Here is a 27,997-nt window from a genome sequence, read left to right on the forward strand (position 1 = left end):
AACCGATGTCATTTGGAAATTTTTTTTCTTTCTTTCAGCCATGCTGGGGTTCAAACCCATGGCCTCATGCTTTCTAGGCAAGTATTCTACAACTGAGCCACATCCCTAACCCTTATTTTTAATTTTTTGAGGAACCACCATATGCTTTCCACAGCAGCTATATCATTTACATTCCTACCAGCAGTGCCTAAAGGATCCAATTTGACCACATCTGCTCCTATACACCAATACACTTTCTTTCTTTTTTTCTTTTTTGGATGTGAATGGGTATATTTCATTTCACTGTGGGTTTGATTTATATTTTCTTAATAATTAGAATGCTGGGCACCTTTTTATGTGCTTGTTGGTCATCTGTACATCTTTGGAGGAATATCTATTTGTTTTTTTTTTTTCTAAAGAGAGAGTGAGAGAGGAGAGAGAGAGAGAGAGAGAGAGAGAGAGAGAGAGAGAGAGAGAGAGAGAATTTTTAATATTTATTTTTTAGTTCTCGGCGGACACAACATCTTTGTGGGTATGTGGTGCTGAGGATTGAACCCGGGTCGCACGCATGCGAGGCGAGCGCGCTACCGCTTGAGCCACATCCCCAGCCCTGGAGGAATATCTATTTGAAAGCTTATGTTTATTTTTTAATCAAGTTGTTTTGAGTTTTTTTATTGTTGAACTATAGGAGATTTTTTTTTCCCTTGGGGGAGGTGGTACTGAGGATTGAACCCAGGATGCTGTACCACTTAGCTATATCCTACAAAAGACCTCTTAATTTTTGAGACAGGGTCTCATTAAACCGCAGAAACTTAAACTTGCAACCCTCCTGCTTCAGCATCCCAAGAAGATGGGATTATAGGCTTGTGCCACCATGCATGGCTACAGAAGTTCTTCATATATTCTAAATATTAAACTTTTTTTCCTCTTTTTTTATTAAAATTATATTGCAATTTAGAGTAATTTAGGAGGAATTGCTATCTCCTCAGTATGACAGTATTTTCATTTATGAAGATAATTGAACTCTATTTCATTAGATCTTCTTTTATATACTTTAAATTTATTTTTTTATTCTAATTTGTTATACATGACAGCAGAATGCATTTCAATTCATAGTACACATACAGAGCACAATTTTTCATGTCTCTGGTTGTACACAAAGTAGAGTCACACCATTCGTATCTTTGTACATATACCTAGGATAATGATGTCCATCTCATTCTACTCCTGTGTCCCCTCCCTCGCCTTTGCCCTATCTAAAGTTCCTCCATTCCTCCACGCTCCCTCTCCTTTGCCCTATCTAAAGTTCCTCCATTCCTCCCACGCTCCCTCTACCCCCATTATGGATCAGCATCCACATATCAGAGAAAAAATTCAGCATTTAGTTTTTGGAAATTGGCTAACTTCGTTTAGCATGATATTCTCCAACTCCATCCATTTACCTGCAAATGCCATGATTTTATTCTCTTTTATTGCTGAGTAATATTCATTGTGTATATATGCCACATTTTCTTTATCCATTCATCTACTGAAGGGCATCTAGGTTGGTTCCACAATTTAGCTATTGTGAATTGTGCTGCTATAAACGTTGATATGGCTGTGTTCCTGTAGTATGCTGTTTTTAAGTCCTTTGGGTATAAACCAAGAAGTGGGACAGCTAGGTCAAACAGTAGTTCCATTCCCAGTCTTCTAAGAAACCTAAGAAATCTCCATACTGCTTCCATACTGGCTACACCAATTTGTAGTCCCACCAGCAATGTATGAGTGCCTTTTTCCCCACATCCCCGCCAACACTTATTGTTGTTTGTCTTCATAATAGCTACCATTCTGACTGAAGTGAGATGAAATCTTAAAGTTTAGATTTCCATTTCTCTAACTGCTAGAGATGTTGAACATTTTTTTCATGTATTTGTTGACTGATTGTATATCATCTTCTGAGAAGTGTCCAACTCCTTGGCCCATTTATTAATTGGGTTATTTCTTTTTTTGGTGTTACGATTTTTGAGTTCTTTAAATATATTAGAGATTAGTACTCTATCAGATGTGCGTGTGGTAAAAATTTGCTGTAGGCTCTCTATTCACCTCACTTATTGTTTCTTTTGCTGAGAAGTTTTTAGTTGATTCTTGGTTTTATTTCTTACACTACAGGAATCTTATTAAGGAAGTCAAGGTTTAACACACATAATGAAGATTTGGGCCTACTTTTTCTTCTGTTAGGCACAGGGTCTCTGGTTTAATTCTTAGGTCCTTGATCCACTTTGAGTTTTGTGCAGGGTGAGAGATAGGGGCTTAATTTTATTTTGCTGCATATGGATTTCCAGTTTTCCCAGCAAGCACCTTTTGTTGAAGAGGCTATCTTTTCTCCAATTTGTATTTTTGGCACCTTTGTCTAATATGTGGCTCAGTGGCAGAGCGCTTGCCTCGCACGCATGAAGCACTGGGTTCGATCCTCAGCACCACGTAAAAATAAAGAAAGGTACTGTGTCCAGCTACAACTAATATTGACCTCTTATCAAATATGATTTTCAAATATTTTCTGACATTCCATGGTTGCCTTTCACATCTTTTAATGTGTAAAAGTTTTTAGTTTTGATGTAGTCCAACTCATTCTTTTCTTTATTGCCTGGCTATTGGTGTCCTATCCAAGTAATCACTGCCAAATCCAGTGTATAAAGCTTTTCCCATGGTTTCTTCTAACCATTTTATACTTTAAGGTCTTATATCTGGACCTTTGATTCATGTTAACTTTTGCATATAGTATAAGATCTAACTTTGACATATGAATATACAATTTTCCTAACATGATTTGCTGAAATGAATGTCATTTCCCACTGAACAGTCTTGGCACTCTTGTATCATTTGCCCATACATTTGAGGGTTTTTTTCCTGGGCTATTTTATGTCTGTCTATATGCCAAAACTATAAGTTTTGATTACTATAGCTTTGTAATAAGTTTTAAAATCAGTAAATGTGAGACGTTCAACTTTGTTCTTCATTTCCTAAATTGTTTTGGTTATTCGGGGTCCCTGGAAATACCATATGAATTTTGGGATGGATTTTTTAACTTCTGCAAAAAGAAGTGTCATTGGAATTTTTATAGGGAATGGCACTGAATCTGTATCTTGCTTTGGGTAATACTGGTATTTAATGATTTGAAGTCTTCCAATGCAATAACTCAGGACAGCTTTCCAATTATTTGTATCACTTTGCTGAATTTGTTTATTAATTGATTCTAACAGATTTGGGAGTTTTGTGAAATCTTTACGGTGTTTTCTCATATAGGACCATATCATCTGCAAAGAACGATAATTTTACTTCTTCCTTTCCAATCTGGATGCCTTTTATTTCTTTTTCTTGTCTAACTGCTCTGGTTAGGACATCCAGTATTAGGATAAAAGTGGTGAAAGTGGACATCACTGTCTTGTTCCTGATCTTACAGGAAAAAATTTCAGTTTTTCACCATTGAGTATGATATCAGCTGTCTCAAAATAAAACTTAAGGTCTGGGGAATGCAACTCAGTGGTAGCGCACTTGCCTAGCATATTAAGGCCATGGGTTTAATTCCCAGCACTGCAAAGAATAAAATAAAATTAAATTTAAAGGGCTGGGACTTCAGCATACATTATAAGAACAATTCCCTTACATGCATGAGGCCCTAGGTTCAATCACAAGCACCATGGGGGGAAAAAAAGTTCACCTTTTCCGTTGTTACACAAATAATCTTAGACATAATTTAACACCTTTCAATACATTCTGCCAACTGCTGTAGGAATCTAATAACTAACTAGATGGTGGGCTGAAAATTACTATACCCTTGCAGTAGTTAAAAATGAGAAAGAAAATCAGAAAATGTTTTACAAGATTAGTGAATTAAATTAATATCATAGAGTTCTTTTTCACTCAGTGAGTGTGGTGGTGCACACCTATAATCTCAGCAAGCTCAGGAGGCTGAGGCAGGAGGATCACAAGTTCAAAGCCAGCCTCAGAAACTTAGCAAGGCCCTAAACAAGGCACTTAGTGAGACTCTGTCTCAAAATTTCAAAATAAAAAGGACTGGGGATGTGGCTCAATGGTTGAACACCCCTGGGTTCAATTCCCATATCAAAATATAAAAAATAACCTGAATTAAATTCTTTCTTACAGGGAAAATTACTAAATTTGTATGTGTGTGTGCCTGTGTGCGTATTACACACATACATACCTACATATAGACAAACATATATATATATAGTAATACCTTTATACGTAGACAGTAATACCTATATACATACCTAGACGGTCTAACAAAGCTTTGCTTAGCAGTTAGTGAGAAAGCTTCAAGTGAAACCTAGAATTAAAAATAAAGTGCTATATTTTCTATTTGATGATAGAGACACTACTCTGTTTTCAATTACACTAAACTTCTGGTTACATACCCAACTTACCAGATATGCCCAAATACCTATTCATAACAGCATCCTTGACCACAGCATCTTTGACTATGAAGTACAAAGGTTTTACTAGATATGACACTCCTGCTCTGTGACTAACATTACTATTATATTTTTAATCTTTTACCTTTTGGAACACTTTTAGCTTTTTTTTCTTCTTTAGTAACAATTTTAACATTTCACGTCATTTCATGATATCCTTTAGCCTCCATATAATTTGTGCATCTCTGGTGCTAGGGATTGAACTCGGGACCTCACACATGCTAGGCAAGCACTCTTCCATTAAGCTACATTCCCAGTCCCCTATTTATAATTTTTTTTTAATAATCAAAAGAACTTGTTTCCAGGAGCATGCCTGTAATCTCGGCAATTTGGGGGTGCTGAGGTCAGCCTCAGCAATTTAAGCAACTTGGCAAGACCCAGTCTCAAAATAAAAATAAAAAAGGGCTGAGGATGTTGATCAGCGGTAAAGCACCTCTGGATGCAATCCCCAGTACCCAAAAGCAAAATAAAAGAAGCTGTAACGTGTTCTATATGTATGATAAGAATTGCCTTTCTTCTTGGGGCTGGGGATGTGGCTCAAGCGGTAGCGCGCTGGCCTGGCATGTGTGCGGCCCAGGTTCGATCCTCAGCACCACATACAAACAAAGATGTTGTGTCCGCCGAAAACTAAAAAAAATATTAAAAAAAAAAAAAGAATTGTGATGCATTCCAATGTCATATGTAAACAAAAAAAATTAAAAGCTGTAACATGTAGCCAGAGGACATATAGGCCTTACAAAAAATTATATATTTATGTTGCAAAGAAGAAGTAAATTTAACAGTATACATCTTATCTAAGTACATACTTATTTCTATTCACAATACGCTTATCACATAATAAAATCGAAAAGCTCATAATCACACAACCAATTAAATGAAGTACAATTCAGTCAGGCACAGTGGCACATGCCTATAATTCCAGCAGCTCAGGAGGCTGAGGCAGGAGGACCACAAGTTCAAAGACAGCCTCAGCAATTTATCAAGGCCCTAAGCAACTTATTGAGATCCTGTCTCTAAATAAAAACTAAAAAGGGCTGGGGGATGTGGCTCAATGGTTAAGCATCCCTGGATTCAGTCCCCAGCACAAAAAAAAAAAAAAAAAAACTAATTTCTCCCTTTTTGCATATAGGACTCTTTGAGGACTGACACTTTATCATGCCCCTTTGTCAACTCAGCATCTCATAAAGTGCTGGTAACATAGTAAACATTCTTAAATGTCTGTGGAGTGACTCACACAAAGACCATTGGTGGGGAGCCACCATCCTTCTATGCCTTCAATCTGGGTGCTGCTTCATGCCATCCCTAAGAATAGGAAGGTTAAAAAGGGCTTGAGAGACTGGGGATGTAACTCAGTATCAAAACATGCACCAAGCATGCCCAAGGCCCTGGGTTCAGTCCCTCCCATGGGCACACAGGCACATAGGCACATAGGAATACATACACACACACACACACACACACACACACACACAGAGATGCAGATACACATAGGCTTAAATTTTAAAAGGTAGTAAACAAAAGGTAAAACAGAATAAGAGAGTTGGGGTAAGGACTCAAAATTATTAAAATTCTAATTAGATAATTATATATTATCTCAATAGGGAAGAAAAGACTTTAAAAAGACAGGAGACAGACTGAAGTCAAGTCGATAGAAAGCTATTACAGTAGTCCTTTGAAAAAAGGAATGATAAAAGGCTAGGATTGTGGCTCAGTGGTAGAGCGCTTGCCTAGCATGTGTGAGGCACTGGGTTCAAATCTCAGCTCTACATATAAATAAATGAATAAAATAAAATTCCATCAAGATCTTAAAAAAAATAATTAAGGGGCTGGGGTTGTGGCTCAGCAATAGAGCACTGGGTTCAATCCTCAGAACCATATAAAAATATAATAAACGTATTGTGTTCAACTACAACTAAAAATATTTTTTAAAACACTAATAATTTTTAAAATTATTAGTATTTAAAGGAATGATAAACCAGGCATGGTGGTGCATACCTGCAATGCCAGTGGCTTGGGAGGCTGAGGCAGGAGGATCACAAGTTCAAAGCCAGCCTCGGCAACTTAACAAGGCCCTAATCAAGTTAGCAAGACGCTGCCTCTAAATAAAAAATAAAAAGGGCTGGCAATATGGCTCAGTGGTTAAGCACCCCTGGACTTAATCCCTGGTGAAAGAAAGGGAGGAAGGAAGAAAAAAAGGAGGGATGGAGGGGAAAAGAAAAAGAAAGAAAAGGGGGCTGGGGTTATAGCTCAGTGACAGAGCACTTGCCTAGCATGTGTAAGGTACTGGGTTCAATCCTCAGCACCCACATATAAATAAATAAATTAAATGAAGGTATTATGTCCATCTACAATTTAAAAAAAAATTAAAGCGCTGGGGATGTGGCTCAAGCGGTAGCGCGCTCGCCTGGCATGCGTGCGGCCCGGGTTCGATCCTCAGCACCACATACCAACAAAGATGTTGTGTCCGCCGAGAACTAAAAAATAAATATTAAAATTTCTCTCTCTCTCTCTCTCTCTGTCCTCTCTCACTCTCTCTTTAAAAAAAAAAAAAAAGAAAGAAAAATCTCTTCAGCTTGGATGGGATAAATTAGCTTGAGAATCCTACACAAAATGGGCATGGGAGTTAATAGAAACCAAAGCTCAATATGAATGAGAAGACAAATAAAGACTCTCTTAGTGTTCTTAAGCAAGTTTTCAATAAGATGTATTGCTCCAGATAAAAATTCCATACAGTAGTTAGCACTCATTTAGAAACTATGGGATCAGGAGAGGTTAACAGAAGACTAAGGCAAGAAAATATAGTACTGTTGTTCAAAAAAAGAGAAATGAGATCCTGCCAAATACTGATCACTGAAATTCAATGAAATTACCGTCAAGATTCTAGAATCATTATTTAAAGAAGTTCATGAACACTTAGAAAAAATAGTAATCACATACATGACTAGAAAGTAGTATGGTCTCATTAATGCCAAGTAATGACAAATTAAAGCTCTTTTTGTGAGTTACTAAGTTGACTAGATATAAATTTATTTTATTTTTTTAATATTTATTTTTTAGTTTTCGGTGAACACAACATCTTTATTTTATTTTTATGTGGTGCTGAGGATCAAACCCAGCACCCCGCACATGCAAGGAGAGCACACTACCGCTTGAGCCACATCCCCAGCCCTAGATATAAATTTAAAAACAAAACAGGTATATAAAATCTGAATTCTAGTAAATCAACTGTCAAGGTTCCTCATACATTTCTTGGAAATATTTAAGGTACATCATAATAAACTGGTTAAATTTAACCAATCTAAACCAAAGAATTAAATAAAAATTTTATCATTCTTCAGAAAGGCAAGAACTCTGCTCTTAGTACTGTGTAATCAACATTTTCATAAAGTTTTGCAAAACAGCAACGCCAGCATTATCAAATTCACAGTTTATCAAACACGTAATTTGGCATTTACTGGATGACCAACTCATGGTTTTTTTAAAATGTCAATTAAAATGGAAACATTCTGTTAAGAAAATTTTAATACAGATAAATGCAAAGCTCTACCAAAAAAGATTCCATTAAAGAATTAAGAGAGGGGGCTGGGATTGTGGCTCAGAGGTAGAGCGCTCGCCACCTAGCATGTGAGAGGCCCTGGGTTCGACCCTCAGCAACACATAAAAACAAATAAACGAAAAATAAATAAAATAAAAGTATAAAAAATAATAATAATAATAATTAGGAGAGCATGACTGAAAATTGGGGAAAGGAGGGTAGTGGGTCCTACATTCAATCCCAGCTCTGGAAAAAAAAAAATTAGAAGGGGCTGGGGATGTGGCTCAAGCAGTAGCGCGCTCGCCTGGGATGCGTGCGGCCCGGGTTCGATCCTCAGCACCACATACAAACAAAGATGGTGTGTCCGCCGAAAACTAAAAAATAAATATTAAAAAATTCTCTCTCTCTCTCTCTCTCTCTCTCTCACACTCTCTCAAAAAAAAAAAAAAAGAAAAAAGAAAAAAAGAAAAAAAAATTAGAAAAGCATGACCAAAACAACCCAAAGAAATTTAGTTGACTATAAAATTAGTTATAATGTTACACACAGAGAGAGCAATTAGATGCCAGGGAACATTCTGAACTCTTTACATATATATTAATTTAATTTTTAAAACAACCCTTTGAGAGAAGTACTATTATTAACCCCATTTTATATATAAGGAAACTAAAACTCAGCATGTTACATAATTAAATCAAGGTTGTTCAGTCAATAAACTGTAGAGGCAGAACTTAAACCCAAGAAGGTTAGTCCACAATTTATCTTCCTAATCAGTACATTACTGTGAATTAGTGTGATGTGGTCGCCTTTTTTTTTTTTTTTTTTTTTTGGTACCAGGTGGAGGCTTAACCACTGAGCCACATCCCAGCTCTTTCTATATTTTGTTTAGAGACAAGGTCTCACTAAGTTACTTAGGACCTTACTAAATCACCAAGGCTGGCTTTAAACTTTTAATCCTCCTGCTTCAACCTCCCCAGTTGTTGGTTTTGAAGTACCTTCTTTAAAACCAGAGCCAGGCACTGCGGTGCCCACCTGTAAAGCCATCCTCAGCAATTTAGCGAGACCCCATATAAAATGAAAAATAAAAAATGCATGAGGATGTAACTCAGTGAGTGATTAATAGCCCAGTACCATAACAATAATAATAATACCAGAGAGGAAGCCCCGGGTTAGTAGCTCAGCCAATCAAAGGGCTAAGGCAAATTGGGCACACTCCTGTAATACCAGCAGCTCTGAAGGCTAAGGAGGACTGTGAGTTCAAAGCCAGCCTCAGCAAAAGGCACTAAGCAACTCAGTGAAACCCTATCTCTAAATAAAATACAAAATAGGGCTGGGGATGTAGCAGTGGACAAGTGCCCCAGAGTTCAATCTCCCGTAACCAAAAAAAAAGGCTAAGGCTAAGGCAAAATGACCACAAATTCAAGCCTGGCGTCAGCAATTTAGTGAGAGACCCTGTCTCAAAATTAAAAAGACTAGAGATGTAACTCTGTGGAAAAGCACTCTTGAGTTCAATCCTCAGCACCAAACAAAAAAGCAGAGATAATTTAAGATCTTCTACACTAGTTAATACCTAATTTGGTGTACCATACTTACAAGAATATGAATGAACTAAATAAACTCTTTAAAAAGCCATCAGTACCATGAAGAGGTTCAAATGAAAACAATGTCAGAAAAGTCATTAGAAGAGGTTAAAACTGAAAATGTTGGACTGAAAATATAGCTCAGTTGATAGAGTGCTTGCCAAGCATGGACAAAGTCCTGGGTTCAATCCCCAGCACTACCAAAAAGGAAAAAAAAAAAAAAAAAACTGAGACTGTTCCTGAGTATGGTGGTACAAGCATCTAATCCCAGTAACTGGAAAGACAGGAAGACCTCAGGTTCCAACTCAGCCTCAGAAACTTATCAAGGCCCTAAGCAATTTAGCAAGACCCTGTCTCAAAACTAAAAGTAATTTTGTAACTCAGTAGTAAAGTGTCTGTGGATTCAATCACTAGTACAATACAAGGTAATACAGGCTGAGGATTCATTCACTTCACTTTAATGTGGAAAAAAAAAAGATTGAGAATATTTGTCCAGAGAAGAAAAGAATGAGTGAAATATAAATATCTTCAAATATCTCAAAACTTAAATACAGAAGAGGCTAAACATATACAGTAAAGATACAACTTCCAATTCAATAAAAGAAATAATTTTATATAAATTAGAATTGTCCAAATCTCTGCTTCAGAAACTATGAGTTATCTCTCCAGAAAAACATACTAATGCAAATAATTTTGCTAAATATTTCTAGAGGTTCACAAACCTACTTTTAAATCCATTTGTGACCCACACCTAGAGAGTCATGTATCCTAGATTAAAACAGAAAGCTTCAAGTATGAAGAGGCAAGTATATTTAATCATCTTTAAAATCCATTATACCTAAAAGAGTCTCAATCTACATTTTCTAGTTTCTTCTGAGATCCATTATGATACACACATCAATAAGTTTAAAAGATGACAAAAAGACACATTCATCCCATTTCAAGCAGTGCTTAGAGCACAGTTAAAAATGTTAGCTGCAAGGAAAAACTTGCCACGTGCCATGTAGACTACACATTATCACTAGAGTGAGGGGGGAGGAATTATACTATCACAAAATTATTACACACTAGAAAATTCCAATGTCTTTCTTAATTAAACTAGAAATGAGGGGGGGACCCTGAAAAGTAAGAGTTCAAAAAGTATTGGGGTTTCTTAAAAATGTAAGTGCTGTGGTGCTGGGCAAGTGCACTGCCAGAACAGTGCTACAGACACCACATCTGCCATTAGACTCGACTAGTTCCAGGCACAAGATGTTCTAATAAATAACAAATACATTCAGAGCCAGTACACAAGTGTGACAGAACCTGGGGTCTAGGCATTTTTCTCCTGGTGCTATTTGAGAATGAACACTGACATTAAGATTAAGTATAGTAATATGACAGCTATTAGCTAAATTTACAGGCTAACCAACGAAATTGAAAAAGCAAGATGCAACATAGATGAGTTAAACTATTTTAATTTTGAACAGAGAAAAAGTCATGACTTTGCCGTGCAGGAAAAAAAAAATGAATAACTTCAACTACATTTATTAGGTATGGGGGATTTCAAGGCATTAAGAGAAAACCAGTGGCCCAGGAAAAAATCAGGCGGGTAAAAATCAAACGAAAACACAAGACGTAGGGGAGAGTGGGGCAGGGGAAGAATCAGTTACTGATTTGGTAAAGGAAAGCAGATAAGTAGGAGAGGGAGTCTGAGCCTCGGAAATGGAATGAGGAAAAGTATTCAAGGACTGGGGAGTTTTCAGCAATGAATATGGCTGTTAACAGTTTCAAAAGAGAAGGGAAACAAAGGGGGGGAGTCCTTTTCTGAACTAGCATCCTCTGTAGTTAATAATAAAAATGCCTAACTCATGCTGGGCACTTAATACGTGGCGAGTCCAGTTGCAAGCGCATTCCATAGATTAGTCCCTTGACTCCCTCCCCCCTCCGCATAGGTAGGAACTACTATTTTACAGCTGAACAAACTGAGACCACAAAATGCAAGGTAACACAGGCCGAGCGTGCATTCACTTCGTTGTACAGTCTCTTGGCGAAATCCTACGAAAATCTTGATAAGCTCTATGGAGAAAGATCACAGTTTTCCATAATTTTTCAAAAGGTCTCTCTTTGGGCCCAAAAAGTGATCCTCTACTTTAGAGAAAAGTTCCCTTCTGGGGGTACAGGAGGCTCTTCCAGACACACAAAGCTTTAGAACTCTAAGAAACACCTGGCAGAGACAGATGGAGGCTTGTGGGTCCGGAAAGGAAGAAAAGTCAGAAAACCAGGTTCAGAAGCCATCCTTCTCCTCCGAGGAGAAAGTAGCAAGCAGCCCTTCCCCTCTTCCACCAGGCGTGAATCAGGGACGTGACCTCCCCTAATGTGCTGTGTGTGTGTGTGTGTGTGTGTGTAAGTGGGTGACCCTCTCAGGCTTCCAATTCTCGTCCACACTCACGGGTTATTAGGCCAGGCCTGAAACAACCCGTGGGAATAAACAGATGCGACTGGGGTGGCGAGGAGGCCCCGGGGCTCAGGGAGGGAAACCTGCCCATGCAGGCGCCGCGCCGGGTCCAAAGGGCCTCGGCAAGCAGGCCCGCGCCCTCTCCCCGGACCTTACCGCCGCTCGGATGCACAGGACCAGGCGGCCACGCGAGCCGGTCCGGCAGAGCCTGGGGCACGTCTTCTGGCGCCGCCGCTCCTCTAGCGCCCGCACTTGGCGGCAGTCGGGAATCCGTGGCCTGCCGGGTAGAGGCCCGGGAGATCGAGGCCCCGACCGAGCGCGCGCCCTCGAGCCTACCCAAAGAGAAAGGGTCAGGGCGCGCCCCGTGTGCCAGGCAGCGACGGCTGCACAGCCGAGGTCGCTGTCGACTCCGTCCGCCCTCACCCGACAGAGCTATTGCCCTGCTTCCCCCGCGCAAGCTTTGGCGGCGGAGCAGCACAGTGAGCGCCGATTGGCCCTCGGGATGCGTGACGCAAGGCGACGCTTCCCACTGATTGGCCAGGACGGCAGTGCGTGCAGGGAGTAAACAAACCCCGCCCCCAGGCTTCCCAAAGAGGGGAGGGGTCGAGATGAAGGGCGGGACCTCTCGCGCTGGGCGCCGGCCCCCAGTTCCCCGGCTCTGGGGCAACCCAACCGATACCCGGTCACTAGCACCCCTGCCGCCTTCTGCCCGCCTGAAACCTGAACTTTGGAAACACTCCCTGCCCCCCTCTCCTCCTCCTACCTCCTCACCACCCCCACTATCCCCATTCGGCTCCAAGGTGTGAATCTCTTTTCCAACCATCCCCCAAAGGAGGAAAATCCCATTCCTCTTGAAAAGAAGGGGACTGGGGCGGTTAACTCTGGGTCCCTAGGCCTTTGATGGGTCGCCCCAAGGGAGCAGCGAGAAGGGGGATGGGAATGGGTGACCCTGAAGTGAGGCCAAGCGTAGACTCAAATGGGCATCTTGAAATGTATGCAGACAGTGGATTAGAGATCACTGGAGATGTAGACGTTCTTAACTATCCAAGTAAGTTTTTAAGATGCAAACTAGGCAAGGTAATCGGTGTCACTTGGAAGCTGAAGAGAACGTCGCCGCACACACCCTCCCCCCACCCCCACCAAATTCCTATCCATTTAATTCCCTATTAAAGCTTTTGTCCATTCCTGCATGTGTGAAACATCCTGTGTGAGCCTCACTGTGGAGGCTCAGATGTGAGTGACATGGAAGAGGCCAACTTTAAAACGATAAATTAGATCTTTCTAATTTCAATCCGTTCAAATTTTATAGATCTTCTATACTGCCAAACACTATTTCTTGATGCTGGGGTACATCAGAAGACAAAAGAAGAGACAAAAAAAAATCCTACTTTCATTGAACTTATATCCTAGTAAGGTGAGAAAGATGATATGCAAAAGAAATAAGCAAAATTAAAACTCCCTTATATACTGATATGTGCCATGAAAAAAAAATAAGCAGAGTTTCATTCTTAAATAGGGTGATGAGGAAAGGCAACACTGAGAAGTGCTATTTAAGTGGATACCTAAAGGAAGTGAGGAAGACAAGAAGAGCACATTTGGACCTCCCTGTGGAGTAGGGTGGAAAGACAGTTTCTGCACCATTGCTCATTGGCTAAGTCTTCAGGGTCCAAGAATGCCAAAGGCAGTCCTTCACTGGCTGACTCCGAAATGCAAAACCCCCAATGGAGTGACTGCATTTCCCAGTCATAAATCAATAAGGATTTATTTAGTTTTACGGAGAAATTTTGTTAAGGCATTATATTCAAATCATTTATTCAACACTTATATCACCCTGGGCACTAAAGATATGAAAATTAACAAGGCAGGAAAAAAAAAAAAAAAAAAAAAAAAACCTCCACCCTCAAGGAACCAAATCTAGCAGGGGAGATAAACTACCACAATATAATGTATCAATAACCATAATGAAAGTAGACACAAAAAACGCTTGGGTTAAGGAGGGGAAAGGAGTGGGTGTTGCTGAGGACCTGTAAGTCCCCCTCTTAATCTATACAGAAAACTCAGTACTAAATTTTGAAGTTATGCCCATTTGGGATTAACTTTCACCTTTTGGGGGAGTGGGTACTGGGGGTTGAACTCAGGGACACTCGACCATTGACCTACATCCCCAGCCCTATTTTGTATTTTATTTAGAGACAGGGTCTCACTGAGCTGCTTACCACCTTGCTTTTGCTGAGTCTGGCTTTGGATTCAAGATCCTCCTATCTCAGCCTCCAGAGCGGCTGGGATTACAGGTGTGCACTACCACACCCAGCTACCTTTCACCTTTTTCTAAAATGAAAGCTTGGAGATAACAGTAAGTTGAAACATGAAATTATTGATATTTGCCAATTTTCATATGGTTTAACTTACTATTTTGCTGAGATAATATGAGGCTTTTATTATGTAATGCCTATAGTAAGTGTTCATAAATTATGGCAGTTATCATACTGTAACATTGCCTTTGACAAAATGATTTAAGAGTCAACATTTCATAACATCTTCCAATGCCACAGAGTAAAATGGGCAATGAAAATTTCAAATTTTCCATATACTAGTTTGATCTAGCTGTGAATTTCCATGACCTAATCAGGGTATGCTGTAAAAGACAGTAAATGCTAGTTTCACAGCAGGCCAAGAAATTCAGAATAAGGAGGAACAGCTTGGTTTTGAAGCCAAAAACTGAAAGTTCTCCAGAACAGAATAAATTGTTGAGTTGCTATAGGGAAGATTCATGTAAATCAATTTGCCGTTCCCACTCATGGTTTCAGCTTAGCAGTTTACACAATAATCAGCTTTCTGTCTTCTCTTTTTTTTTCAACTAAGGTATCTTATTTCTTTTGAAAAGGAAAATAAAGCTTCCGTCATCTATAATGCTAGAGAATAGGTGTCTGAAGTGTGACAGCACACTTATTGATTTGGCAAACACTTATTAAGCACTTACTGTGTGCCAAGAACTGTGCAAGGAATTGGAAATTCAAACACAAATGTCCAAAGAGCGCCATTAATTGGTATTCCTGGTGCTTGGAACAATCCCCCAATTCACCCACAACTCACTTACCATGCCTTCTCATCTACAATTAAACACTTCTCCAGAAAAGCTTCCCTCAACTCCCCAACTCCAGCTCCTTTCCCAGAAAATTCTGTTTGCCTTTCTAACAGATCCCCAGGGCTTAAGAGAAGCTTGATAGGTTTTACACTTCCTTATTGAATGAATGATAGTGCTGCAGCCTAGCATGTTTGGAAAAAGAAGTCTAAATACAGTCTTCCCTAATTGTAAACATGTGAGCCACATAATTGCCAACAAAGAGAGGGCTATGAAAAAGACAGATATGTTACAGTTAACTTCAAGAATTTCCATGTGCTTCCAGCTCCTGCTGGAGGCTGCTTGGTGCAGGTGAAGGTATAGGACATCTGGGCCAGTGCCTTTCAAATTTTAATGTTCCTAGGGAATTCTTATTAAAATTTACAGAATAAGGTGGGTCCCACATCTGCATTTCCACCAAGCTTCCAAGGGATGCTCATCAGCCAAACATGACACTTTGAGTAGCAAGATCCTTACTGACACCATTTTACATGCAGAAAGATATGCATTGCCAAAATAGTTCCAGATATGATTTTGTTTTTAAAAAAAAAGTCATCCTGGGCTGGGGATGTGGCTCAAGCGGTAGCGTGCTCTCCTGGCATGCGTGCGGCCCGGGTTCAATCCTCAGCACCACATACAAACAAAGATGTTGTGTCCGCCGATAACTAAAAAATAAATATTAAAAATTCTCTCTCTCAAAAAAAAAAATAATCCTTTTTTTACATTCAATCCACCTAGTGACTAACCCAAAAAATAAATAACACTGAAAAGTGTTAAATCTGGGTCCTGTCTTCCAGAAACAGTCTTACAATGCAAAGATTAATCACCAAATAGCACAGAATGAAATCAAAGCCTTGGAATTTTCTCAAGCAAAAAAACCCACCCCAGTTCATTTCAGGATTTTTGTTATAGCAACAATTCCACATTACCCTTCATAAAAGTAAAACCCCCCCTTTTTTTTCTTTTTGGTACCAAGGATTGAATCCATGAGCACTTAATGACAGAGCCACATCCTCAACCATTTTTTTTTTATATATATTTTATTAGAAACAGGGTCTCACTGAGTTGCTCAGGACCTTGCTAAATTGCTAAGGCTGGCTTTGAACCTTTGATCCTCCTGCCTCAGCCTCCTGAGTCTCTGGGATTATGGGCCTGTGCCACCATGCCCAGCTAACCTCTTCTTAATATCAAACCTAAAGTCTTTTTTTGGATAAAATATCTTGTTCATCCTAAAAAAACTATAAAGCAAGTGTGAGTTATAAGGAGTAATGAGCCTGACACCTTGGTACATGCCCATAATCCCAGAGACTTGGGAGGCTGAGGCAGGAGGATTGAAAATTAGAGGCTAGCCTGGAAAATTTAGGAAGATCCTCTCTCAAAATAAAAAAGGGCCAGGGAGGCGGGGGGCGTGGTGGCACATGCCTTTAATCCCAGCGGCTCAGGAAGCAGGAGACCGAGGCAGGAGGATCAAAGCCAGCCTCAACAGTTTAGTGAGGTGCTGAACAACTCAGTGAGACCCTGTCTCTTATAAAATACAAAATTGGGTCGGGGATGTGGCTCAGTGGTTGAGTGCCCCTGAGTTCAATCCCTGGTACTAAGAAAAAAAAAAAAAAGTGGGAAGAGCCAGGGATATAGCCCAGTGGTAGAGTGCCCCTGGGTTCAATTCCCAATACTGAAAAATAAAAAAACAGGAATAATGATGAACTCTCATATAACAGCTTGGGAAACAGAATATTAACACCATCAGAGCCTCATGTGCGCTTCTGAATTCCTATGACTTTCTCTTCCCAAATGAGCATCCTGAATTTTGTTTGTAATTTCCTTGTTTTACTTTATAATTGTAACCCATGTGTACATACCTCTAAACAATATCCCGCTTATTTTTTTATGGTTTTGAACTTTATATATTTAAGGTCAAAATGTATTATTCATCTGGGAATTATTTTTTGGCCAACATTCATCTATCTTGGAAGTATAAAAATGAGTATTCATTTTCATTGATGTCAAAATAAGCACTTATGTAATATACTCCTTTACTGCTAGATATTTGGTAATTTTTTTTAGATGTTGATGGACCTTTATTTCATTAATTTATTTATATGCAGTTTTGAGAATCAAACACAGTGAGTCACACATGCTAGGCAAGGGCTCTACCACTGAACCACAACCGCAGCCTGATATTTGGTATTTTTAACAATGCCCCCTGCCGTTTTGATGCTATGAATTCCTATACATGTCTTCATACTTCCCTAGGATCTTACATTATGTACAGGATGGAAGTCAAAATATATAACAACTGGTAAGGCACAGGTCTTAATTTGTTCTCCTCCACAAACATCTGATACAAATTCTTTTATGTATTTATTTATTTATTTTTGTAGTGGTGATGCTGGGGATTGAACCCAGCAGCACTCTGCCACTGAGCCACATCCCTAGCCCTTTTTTATTTTTATTTTTTATTTTGAAACAGGATCTCGTGAAACTGCTTAGGGCCTCACTATACTGATGAGGCTGGCCTCCAAATTTTGTTTTCCTCCTACCTCAGCCCCAGAGTTTCTGGGATTACAGACATGTACCCAGTCCCACAACACAAATTCTTTCATGCTGTTGGTTTATTTTGGGAGATGATTCCAAAGAACAGGCATGGGGTGGGGGGGGCAGATAGCAAGTGTGAAACACAAAGGAGGAACCAATCCAAGGATGTGTTACAGAGATAACCACTGCTGAAGGCTACTGAGCCTCAATCCTGCAGGGGACTCTCTGAGGAGCTGAGAAGAGCACAACTCAGAACCCTCCACTGGAGGGACAAGGAGCATATTTATACCCTGGCTCCCCTCTCCACTGTTTAAAGGTTGCCCCACAGAGTGCTGACCCTCTAGCACTTTCAGGTTTGAACATGAGAGAAAATGTCAGAATGGGTTCAGACAGGTATTCTGAGAGGCAGAGAAATTTCAGCTCAGAAAACAGAAGATGAAACGAGGGAAGATGCTATCAGGTTCACCAGGGCAGTTGATTGCAGCAACAAGGGGATTAAAGGTGGACCAAGGGCCAGCCACACAGCTCAGTGGTGAAGTGCTTGCTAGCATGTGGAAGGGCCCTGGGTTCAGACCTCAGCAGGAAGAAGGAGCGGGAGGAGGAAGAGGAAAAAAGAGAAGAAAAAGGTGGACCAAGAGGACATGAAATGGGGCAAGAGGTGACCCATACTGAGGTAACTGAGTAATAGAGGATAAGAGACAGTTCTTCTGTACAGAATTCCAGGGAATAAATGTAAAGACCACAGACATAGAAAATCACCATTACTGGGCAAAAATACCACATAAGTGATTGTTGTAGGCAAGAAATATCCACCGACAAGCCAGATACATGGCCCAGGCCTGTAATCCCAGCAATTCAGGAGGCTGAGGCAAAAGGATTGCAAGTTCAAGGCCAGCAATTTAGGGAGAACCTGTCTTGAAATAAGGTTGGTGGCGGGGCGTGGTGCACCAGGACATAGCTCAGTGTAGAGTACCCCCCTGGTTCAATCCCCAGTACTGGGGGGGAAAATATTTTTATTAATGACAAAGGGAAAAATAGCAACCTTACAGTGGAAAAACCTGGCTGGCAGATACTACCCTAACCAAGTGACCAAGATTAATAACCATAATAATTCATAAAATATTCATGATAGGAGGCACGAAAGCCACACATCACTTCTGCAGTAATCTGACAACGTTGCAATATTTTAATCTAATCCTAGGAAAACATTGGAACAACTAAAATTGAGGGACATTCTACAAAATAATTGTTTTCAAAAATGTCTACATTATGGAGGACAGAATGACTGAGGAACTGTCTAAGATTGGAGAAGACTTAGGAAGACATGAAAATTAAATGCAATGTGGGGCGTGCATTGAATTCTGAATTCAAAAGACATTAGAGAACATCAAATTGAATAAGGCTTACAGATTAGTTAATATTGCTGTATCAATAAATTTCCTGGTTTGAGTAACTGTCTGTGGTTACACAAGTATATGAGATGTCAATGAGGGGAAGTGGGGTGAAGGGGGAACTCTGTACTTTTTACTCCTTTTCTGTAAGTCTAAAATTATTTCAAAATAAAAAGTTGAGCAGGGCATGTGGTGCATGACTAAAATCCCAGCAACTCAAGAGGCTGAGGTGAGAGGATTGCAAATTCAGCCTCAGCAATTTAAGAGAGACTATAAACAACTTAGCAACCCTGTCTCAAAATTTAAAAAAGTGCCCTTGAATTCAATTCTTAGTTAAAAAAAAAAAAAGCAAAGAAAAGTTGAAAAAAAATACAAGGGGATTTTATTAAAATACAGATTCTCATTTCTTTTTTTGTTTTTTAATATTTATTTATTTATTTATTTATTTATAGTTTTCAGCGGACACAACATCTTTGTTGGTATGTGGTGCTGAGGATCGAACCCGGGCCGCACGCATGCCAGGCGAGCCCGCTACCGCTTGAGCCACATCCCCAGCCCCAGATTCTCATTTCTTAGTACTGGGATGAGATCTGAACTTCTGCTTTTCTTTCTTCCTTTCTTTTGGTCCTGAGGATTGAACAACATCCCCAGTCCTTTTTATTTTTATTTTGAGAAAAGGTCTCACTGAATTGTTTAGTATCCCTCTAAATTGCTGAGGCTGGCCTTGAATTTAGGTTCCTCTTGCTCCAGCCTTTGCAGTTGCTGGGATTACAGCCATGTGCAACTGTACCAGCCATGAACTTCTGCTTTTCTTTAAAGCATTCCCCCCAGTTGCACTGAGGTTTAATGGACATATAATAAACTGTGTGTATTTAAATGAGTGTTGGTATGTGTATACATGAAAATTGCCACAATCAAGAGGCAATTCTACATTGGTATCTCATTTCTACTTGACTTGCCATCAGAACTACAGTGGCCTTTGTTGTGACATAGAGGTGGTGTCTCCCTATGCAGCAGAGGGACATTTTATTTAACTATCCAGTACAATAAAAGTCATTTCCTCTGGGTAAGCATTAAGCAGATTTACTATCATCACATTACAAATGACTTGTTTTTTTGTTTTTGTGGCTTTTTTCCCCCAGTATTACTGGGGATTGAACCAAGGGGCACTCTACCACACAGCTACAATCCCCAGCCCTTTTTATTTTTAGTTTGAGACAGGGTCTCACAAATTGCTGAGCATCAGCCTCCTGAGTTGCTAGGTTTACAGGTGTGGGCCATCATGCCTGGCAACACTGGGGTTTTTCTAAGCCTGAGGCTCCTTGACTGTACCACAGAACACTGCAGGCACAGCAGCCTGGATTCTTCCATGCAGGGCTTGGGAAGCAAGGAGGTCAGATGTAAATATGAAGATAATTGATGCCTGCTATGCCATGAGTAATAACAGGCTTAATCTCTGACCCAAGAGGCTCCTATCTTTGTCAGAATCCATGAAACTGTGGGAAGCCGACTTGTTAGCTTCCAGGTGCCGACTTGTTAGCTTCCAGGTAGATATAATTTCAACCTCTTCTCTATGGTTGGCAGTGTTTGGTGATGAAGCTGAGATGGTGACAGCATCTTTTTGGGAAGAGGACAAGGCTCCTGTGGTCTGGGTAAGAGAATATGAGAATCTACAATCCCATCTCCCTAATCTAGGTGCAAATTCTCTTGCCCAAGTGGTGTAGTGGGAGAAAGGTAATTCAGCATATCTAATATATTTGTTTTATAATCTCTACCACTTAATCAGTTGTCTGTTTTTCTAAATAGCAAAAAGTTCACTATTGTTGGGCACATTGGCACATGCCTGTAGTCCTAGCAGCTCAGGAGGCTGAGGCAGCAGGACTGTTAAGTTTGAAGCCAGCCTCGGCAACTTAGCAAGACCATGTCACAAAATAAATAATAAATAAATAAATAAGGAGCTGGGTATGTAGCTCAGTTGTAGAGTGCCTCTGGGTTAAATATCCAGTACAGAAAAAAGAAAAAAAAAAAGTCCATTATTATGTGATATTATCATCTTTCCTTTTTCCCTACAATTTCTTTTAAATAAAACCCATTCTTTAAGATAACTGCTGTAATACGATCAAATTTCAGGAGAACCCACTCCACATAATGCTCATAATTACCTCCATAATGTCCCAATTCTTTGTCTTCTTCATCAGACTGATATTACTTTGAAATAATAATAATAATGAAACACCTGCCTTTCTTCAAATATCTCAATGTTTATAATTCTTCAAAATTTCCTACTACAAAATGATGCTATGGGCTCAACTAGGAAGAGACTCCACTGAAGCTTCCACCATTTGGATGTTACAAAATGTGTGCAAACTGAAGCAAAGAATGACACATACAAAATTAAAATGGCTTTAATATTCCAACATGTATAGATCAATCATTCACTGTTTCATTGCAGTTTCCCAAATCATTTTAGATTATAATTTTCAGAAAGGATTTCAACAACTAGTAGGCTGATCCTATCACATTAGTATATGAATTGCCTTTCGCCTAATTATTTTTAATCTTTGCTACATTTTGGCAGCACTGAAGAATTGAACCCAGGTCTTTAGGCATGCTAGGCAATCACTGTAACACTGAGCTATATCCCCAGTCCCCCCAGTTATTTAAAAATTTTCTAGATATTTAAATATACAGTATAATTTCACAACAAATTATATTTCCCCCATCACAAAGAATTAACCCTCTCCTAGTAATTTCCTTTATGTGAGAACGTAGAACATATAATAATAAGTCTAAAGAGGACCTAAAGAAGCAAGAGTTCATAAACCTCTTTTTTCCCTAACCACATGAAGCCTATATTTATTTAGAATTACTGCTGTAGTTAATGTACTTATTTCTGTCACTTTCTTTTTCACATTGGTGGGGATCAAACCCAGGGCTTCCCTCTGTGACTTTCTTAATGTGTAGAAACCAAAGTGGAAAAAAATATTTAATAAAAATGCCCAGGTAATTTTTTTAAATCTACAAGCTAAAATAAACAAAAAGGTAAATTTTACATGTATATGAAAAATATCTGTATTACCATGCATCCCTTGATTTTTTATCTATTGATCTTAAAAATGGTTTGAGATTCTCAATGACTATTTAATAAAACCATGAATTCATAAAGAATACCAGAAAAATAATATAAATTTACTGATGCATATGAATTGGGATTTATATTTACTATCTTGCACAAATAGGAAAACTTCTAATTAACTTTCTACAAATTCATTATGAAATCTCTACGCAAATCAGTTGATTTTATGTATAAAAGGTTAGAAACATGATGGTAGCTATGTAGAAAGTATGTACCTGTACACTCCACAGAACATTTTAAGTAAAGGTATCTTTGAAATGTTTCTGCTATCCCACAGTATTAGTACCACACTCTAATGAGTACAGAACAGAACTCGTATCCAGAGCTTTTGCTCAGGATATTATAAAATCATGTTCAAAATGCTATATATACTTTGCCTTGGGTTATTTTTTTTAAAAAAAATCCTACTTAGTGGCTTCTTAAGTCACTGGACTGATTTTAAAAATACTTTAAAAAAGATATTTAAAGATATGGCTCATTTAGTAAACAATCCAATTGACAAATGGGCAAAAGATACAAACAGAAATTTCACAGAACAGGATACAAAGATGGCAAAAAATCACATAAAAAGATATTCAACCGCATTTCAAATTAGGGAACTGCAAATTAAAACCTTAATGAAATATCACTATATACTTATGAGGATAGCTGAATTTTAAAAAGTGACAATAACAAATGCTGGTAAGAATGTGGAGACACTGGATCACTCACATGTCATGGGTGAGACTATAAAATGGTACAGTCATACTGGAAAAGTTTGGTGTCTCATAAAGATTCTGCAGTGCTGGGAATTGAACCCAGGACCTTGTACATGCTAGGAAAGCATTCTACCACTGAGCTATACCCTCAGCCCAAGAATTAGTTAGGGTGGGGTCCCTCTAACATTTTTCCTCTATACAGTATAGATATCTATCTAGACGTAGTCATTTTAATAACAAATTTATAGTAAAGGAGGTACAACAGTAGAAAAAGAACAGAATTTCAGAAACATTTGATTCTGCAGGCTCATGTCTCTATCCTTTCTATACCCAAGATCATTCTTGAATTCTTCTTGGGCCAAGGATTCTATGGGAATATAGTGACAGTATAGCCTGCAATTTAGATGCTGGCACCAAAATATTTATGGTTACGAGGCTCCAAAACTTAAAAAACCCACAATTCTGGGTTACCTACTTTATTTTGGGGGGTAACCCATTTTGAGGGGGTACTGGGGATTGAATTTAGGAGCATTAAACCCCTGAGCCACATCCCCAGCCCTACTTTGTACTCTATTTATTTATTTAGAGATAAGGTCTTATGACTTGCTTAGCATCTCGTCCTTGCTGAGGCTGGCTTTGAACTCATGATTCTCCTGCCTCAGCCTCTCTAGCCACTGGGATTACAGGTATGCACCACCCTGCCCACCAGTTTAGAGTTACCCATTTTTGACTACTGTGAACCAGATGGCCTGGCTTTGGGAATTTGAGATGATGATTCTGGAATCAGGTAGGTCTTAAAGATCCAAGGTATGTTTGGGGTTTTTAACTCTTCTTTCAAAAAACATGATTTAAATTTCCCAAAGGGATTCAGACTCCTTCCGGGTATATTGAAGCATTCTTTAGGCTATCTCTAGGATGACTCTAGAATCACTAGAATCACTTAAATCTGAAGGACCCTGGAGCACAGCTTTCTCTCGCCTTAAAGAATTATAAAATTCCTGACAGCCTCCTGGGCTGTACTATTTTAAAGACTAGTTCCCAGTGTGTCTTGCAGAAAGGGCTATGTCTGAAGTTCCTTTCCTATAGCACTTAAGTGTTTGGCAATGTTATGATTTAATCTCTGTTAGTCATCTGCAGCCAAACATATAAACCCTGTGACTAGAAAGGCTTCAATTATACCTTTAAAAGTTAATAGAGCTGAGGGAGCAGCTGAGTGGTAGGGTATTGCTTAGCACCCACGAGGCCCTGGGGTCAATCCCCAACACCCCCCCAAAAAAAGAGTAAATATAATTGTATTTATGGGTGTACATCTATATAAAAATACATTTGCAAATACACGGACATATGAAGTATTTTTAAATAAACAATACAAGGATTCTAGCTCTTATAACAAAGTTATCAATTCAACAGAGACATATTTTACTTTTAACAAATATAAACAGTTCCGTATCAACAAAAGTATGTAACATCAAAGATAAAATATGTATACAATCAAAGTTGCACTTTAAAACAAAGCAAAAATTCATCCCACAAACAAGAAGGCACAGTGTTAAGCTCTGGAGAAAGAAACAGATGTGGCTCCTGCTTTCAGGGAGCTTCCAGTCTGGAGGTTTCCACAGAAGGCAGAAAAAGAGAATGGTCATCTCTTGCTCGGAGATGAAAGGGAGGCAAAAAAGCAGATCAAGTAGCAGATGGTCTGTAGAATACATTAATTCTAAACTGAAGTCCTAGACCTACTGATTAAGACTACAAAGTCTGCAAAGGTTGCGGTAATGATGAGCGGGTAAAAATATTAGACAATTACCAGCTGGAGATGAAGCTCTGGGGTAGAGTCCTTGCCTAGCAGGATGGAGGCCCTGGGTTTGATCCCCTAGTACCACCAAAAAAATTTTTTTAAAGGACAATCATTATATTGTGAGGGTCCCTCAAGCATTAGAACAGGAGTATGATACTCTATTTCGGAGTCTTCAATTTTCTTCTCCTAGCCCACATTGGTGGTTCTCAACGGGGGTGATTTTGCCTCCCATGGTGGCAGTGTTTGGAGACATTTTTCGGCCATAACAACTATGAGGAGGATGCTGGAAGCGACAGGGTGGAGGTTGGGGATACTCTTCTGATGCACAGCACTGTACCCCAGAACAAAGACTATCCAGTCCAAAATGTTAATGCTGAGAGTGCAAGCCCAGGTCATGGGTGGATAAAAAGGATTTAAAGCTCAGTACTTCTATAGTATAAAAGCAATTAGAACCACTTTAACATGGACTGTACAGAAACACTCTCCTCCTTAAGAACTTAAGAGACTGCTTAAGAACTAAAACTATCTGATAGATCCATAATGGGAAAATAAAACATGCTGAGGAACATTAGCACATTTAATTTTTTTCAAATATTAGCATAAAAATGGAAAGTAAACTTGACAGATGGAAAAAGTGATTTTTTTTCCCACTCAATTGACTTTCATTATCAATTGTTTTTATAACCACAAAAGCAAATATCACCTTATTACTGAATTGGTTAAATATGACAAAAGATTTACTAAATCATGTCACTAAAAACAGCCAGAAACACTACAAATAAAAGATTAGTTTCTAGATTCTCAGAAGAAAAAAAAATTAGCAACTGATCTTCAAGGAGTAAGTAGTTCAATTCTAATAAGAGATATTCAAAGTTATTTTTCTATATTATCTAAAAGGTATTTCTCCTTTGTTTTGTAATTGAATGTCGAGAAAGAAGAATGTGCAGAAGAAATGAACCAAATTTTTAGGAATAATATTACAATTCAGTATATTCTAATCCAAAAGACAGAATCATTTCCGTGAAATCACACCCACTGAGAAGCAGAAGCCAAAAGAAATATTAACACAACAAGAGCAGTTTTCATGTAATTTTGGTAGAGAAGCCTTTAATTGGCCACTAAACTTTGTAAAAAGGATGTAAAAAGAACAAAAATAATAAGATATTATCTACATAAAGAGCTGTGACTTGTTACAGTAAACCAAACCATCCTTTTAAAAAATATTGTTTTTGTTCTTTAAGTTGTAGTTGGACACAATATCTTTGTTTTATTTTTATGTGGGGCTGAGGATTGAACATGGCACCCCGCACATGCTAGGCGAGCGCTCTACCACTGAGCCACAACCCCAGCCCCCAAACCATCTTTGTTTAACAAAAAAATATCCAAATCTTCATGGAGCTAATGATACCTTGTATTTGCTACAATGCCTCCATCAGGGGCATTTAGTCATTGAAAGAGATACTTGAAGGTCATGGAAATGGAATCTGCAGAAATGCACTTTAACTGTTAGTCTATCAACTGGATTCTCAAATGGAGAAAAATGGCATCAATAAGAAGATTCCCCGAACAGTTCCTCCCCCACTTTCATTATTACACAATAGCCAGTTCTACCATGCAGGACTTGTACGTAATAAATCTTGATATAAAGAGAAATTCATTCATTCATTCTTGCAAATTCAAATCCCCAAATGCAGGCAGGGACAAATAATATAAAAACGGTTTGGGGGCTGGTCAGCTGCCTTCGGACAATTTCATACTCAGCCTAGGGTTTCTCCTTTACATTTATTCTAGCAATGAAATCTGACAGTGGGAGCAATGAAGTCTGCTCCTCTCTGTGGATCTCCAGCTCTGTGGCTGGAAGGGCAACTGTGACTGTGAATGCACTCCTGTCAATTCTACGTGCCACTGCATGTAACTCAGAGAGATGAGTAGGCTGGACAAACATCAGAATGAGACACCAACAAGTGAAATACCGCCATGAAGGCAAGTCTTAAGTTGCCAATAAACTAGGGCACCTTTTAAAAATTAAAATCTATCAATTAGGCACTTAATAAAACCAAAAGATACTTATGTAAGCATCTCAATAACTAAGAGAGATAAAGAACAGGAGAAGAAAGGCAAGATGTATTTTAACTGCCTGCATTTTGTAAAAAAATAGAATTTATACTTCACCCAGAATTTTTGAAAGATATGTTATTTGAGAAAGAAACTAAAAGATATTTTTATGTACCTTAAAAATCATTATACATTTCAGTCCATTAACTAAAATTAGTTTTCCAGTGCTTTTCCACATATAAAGAATGCTTAGATTTTGGCTGGACAAGGAAAAATTAAGGCAGTATCTCTACGCCCAAAAAAGGAAAAAATTGACTCAATAATAGGCACACTGAGCTCATATTTGGATATGACATTGAAAAATTATGGCTTTACATTTGAATTTTTATTATTTTAAACTTCCATATTTTCTCAGTTACTCTTTCTTTTTAGCTTTATGGATTTCAAATATCCCACTTAATTTTCTTTTTCTTTCTTTTTGTTGGTACTGGGGATTGAACCCAGGGGTGCTCTGCCATTGAGCTACATCCCAGCCCTTTTCATTTTGAGATAGAGTCTCTCTAAATTGCTGAGGCTGGCCTTGAACTTGTGATCCTTCTGCCTGAGCCTCCCAAATAGACAGGATTACAAGTATGCTCTAATATGCCTGGTTTGGCCCACTTAGTTGTAAAGAATTAAAGAAATATTTTTCCGATAATTTGGAGCAAAATGTGAATGGTGTTTCACCTAGCATTATTAGCTCTCAGATGCTAAACAATTATGTTCCATGTACCACTGACCCAGTTTAAAAAAGAGGAGGGCTCATAACTGTCAAAATCCAGTTGGAAATGGCTGATGTCCTGTGGAATTTGCTAGAAAATTGAAGACGAAGTTTTGAGGTATTGCTGCCTTATAGTTTTACCAAGATTAAAAAAAAAAGTTAGTGTTTTTTAGTTGGTTTTGTTTTTGTTTTTTAAGAGCAACACTTTTTCTCCCAGGTTGCGAAGCTCATTTTGAATCTTCTCTGTGGTCCCTGTGGTACCAATCCTCCCTGAGCACTGTAATCTGCAGGTGGCATCCACCAGCCGGCTACAGTCTTGACTGTTTCATTTAGTGTTATGTCTTGTTATACCAATTCATGGAGCGTTTTACTGCTTTGACCCAGTTTTCCATATTCATTTCATATTCTTGACATTTCTTCTGCGGCTTGAAAACCATTTCACTTTGCCTCAATTTCTTTAGTTCCTCCTTGTCAGTCCAAAACCCTACAGATGAAAAAATTATTC

At 38.8% G+C, this 27,997-nt stretch overlaps 2 protein-coding genes across 20 annotated transcripts in view; both read right to left on the reverse strand.

The window, feature by feature from the left end:
* Positions 1 to 12,458, reverse strand: part of TFDP2 (transcription factor Dp-2) — a 176,120-nt gene extending 163,662 nt beyond the window's left edge. For 8 of the 16 annotated variants that reach the window (XR_014022999.1, XM_081301684.1, XM_081301702.1 and 5 more), the window contains exon 1: positions 12,158 to 12,288. The gene's annotated coding sequence lies outside the window, so the exon portion shown is untranslated. Of the gene's footprint in view, positions 1 to 4,250; positions 4,307 to 5,685; positions 5,754 to 12,157 lie in introns of all 16 variants that reach the window. The other 8 variants (XM_081301696.1, XM_081301695.1, XM_081301698.1 and 5 more) reach the window with 7 other exon arrangements.
* Positions 12,459 to 21,457: 8,999 nt separating this feature from the next.
* The window catches only part of GK5 (glycerol kinase 5), an 80,499-nt gene continuing 73,959 nt past the window's right edge, over positions 21,458 to 27,997 (reverse strand). For all 4 annotated transcript variants that reach the window (XM_081301679.1, XM_081301678.1, XM_081301680.1 and 1 more), the window contains one exon: positions 21,458 to 27,976. In XM_081301679.1, the coding sequence (XP_081157805.1) occupies positions 27,828 to 27,976 (149 nt within the window). In that variant the 3' untranslated portion in view covers positions 21,458 to 27,827. The remainder of the gene's footprint in view (positions 27,977 to 27,997) is intronic.

The sequence above is a fragment of the Spermophilus citellus genome (assembly GCF_964194105.1).
Source record: "Spermophilus citellus genome assembly, chromosome: 7".
In the NCBI taxonomy this organism is placed as follows: Eukaryota; Metazoa; Chordata; class Mammalia; order Rodentia; family Sciuridae; genus Spermophilus; species Spermophilus citellus.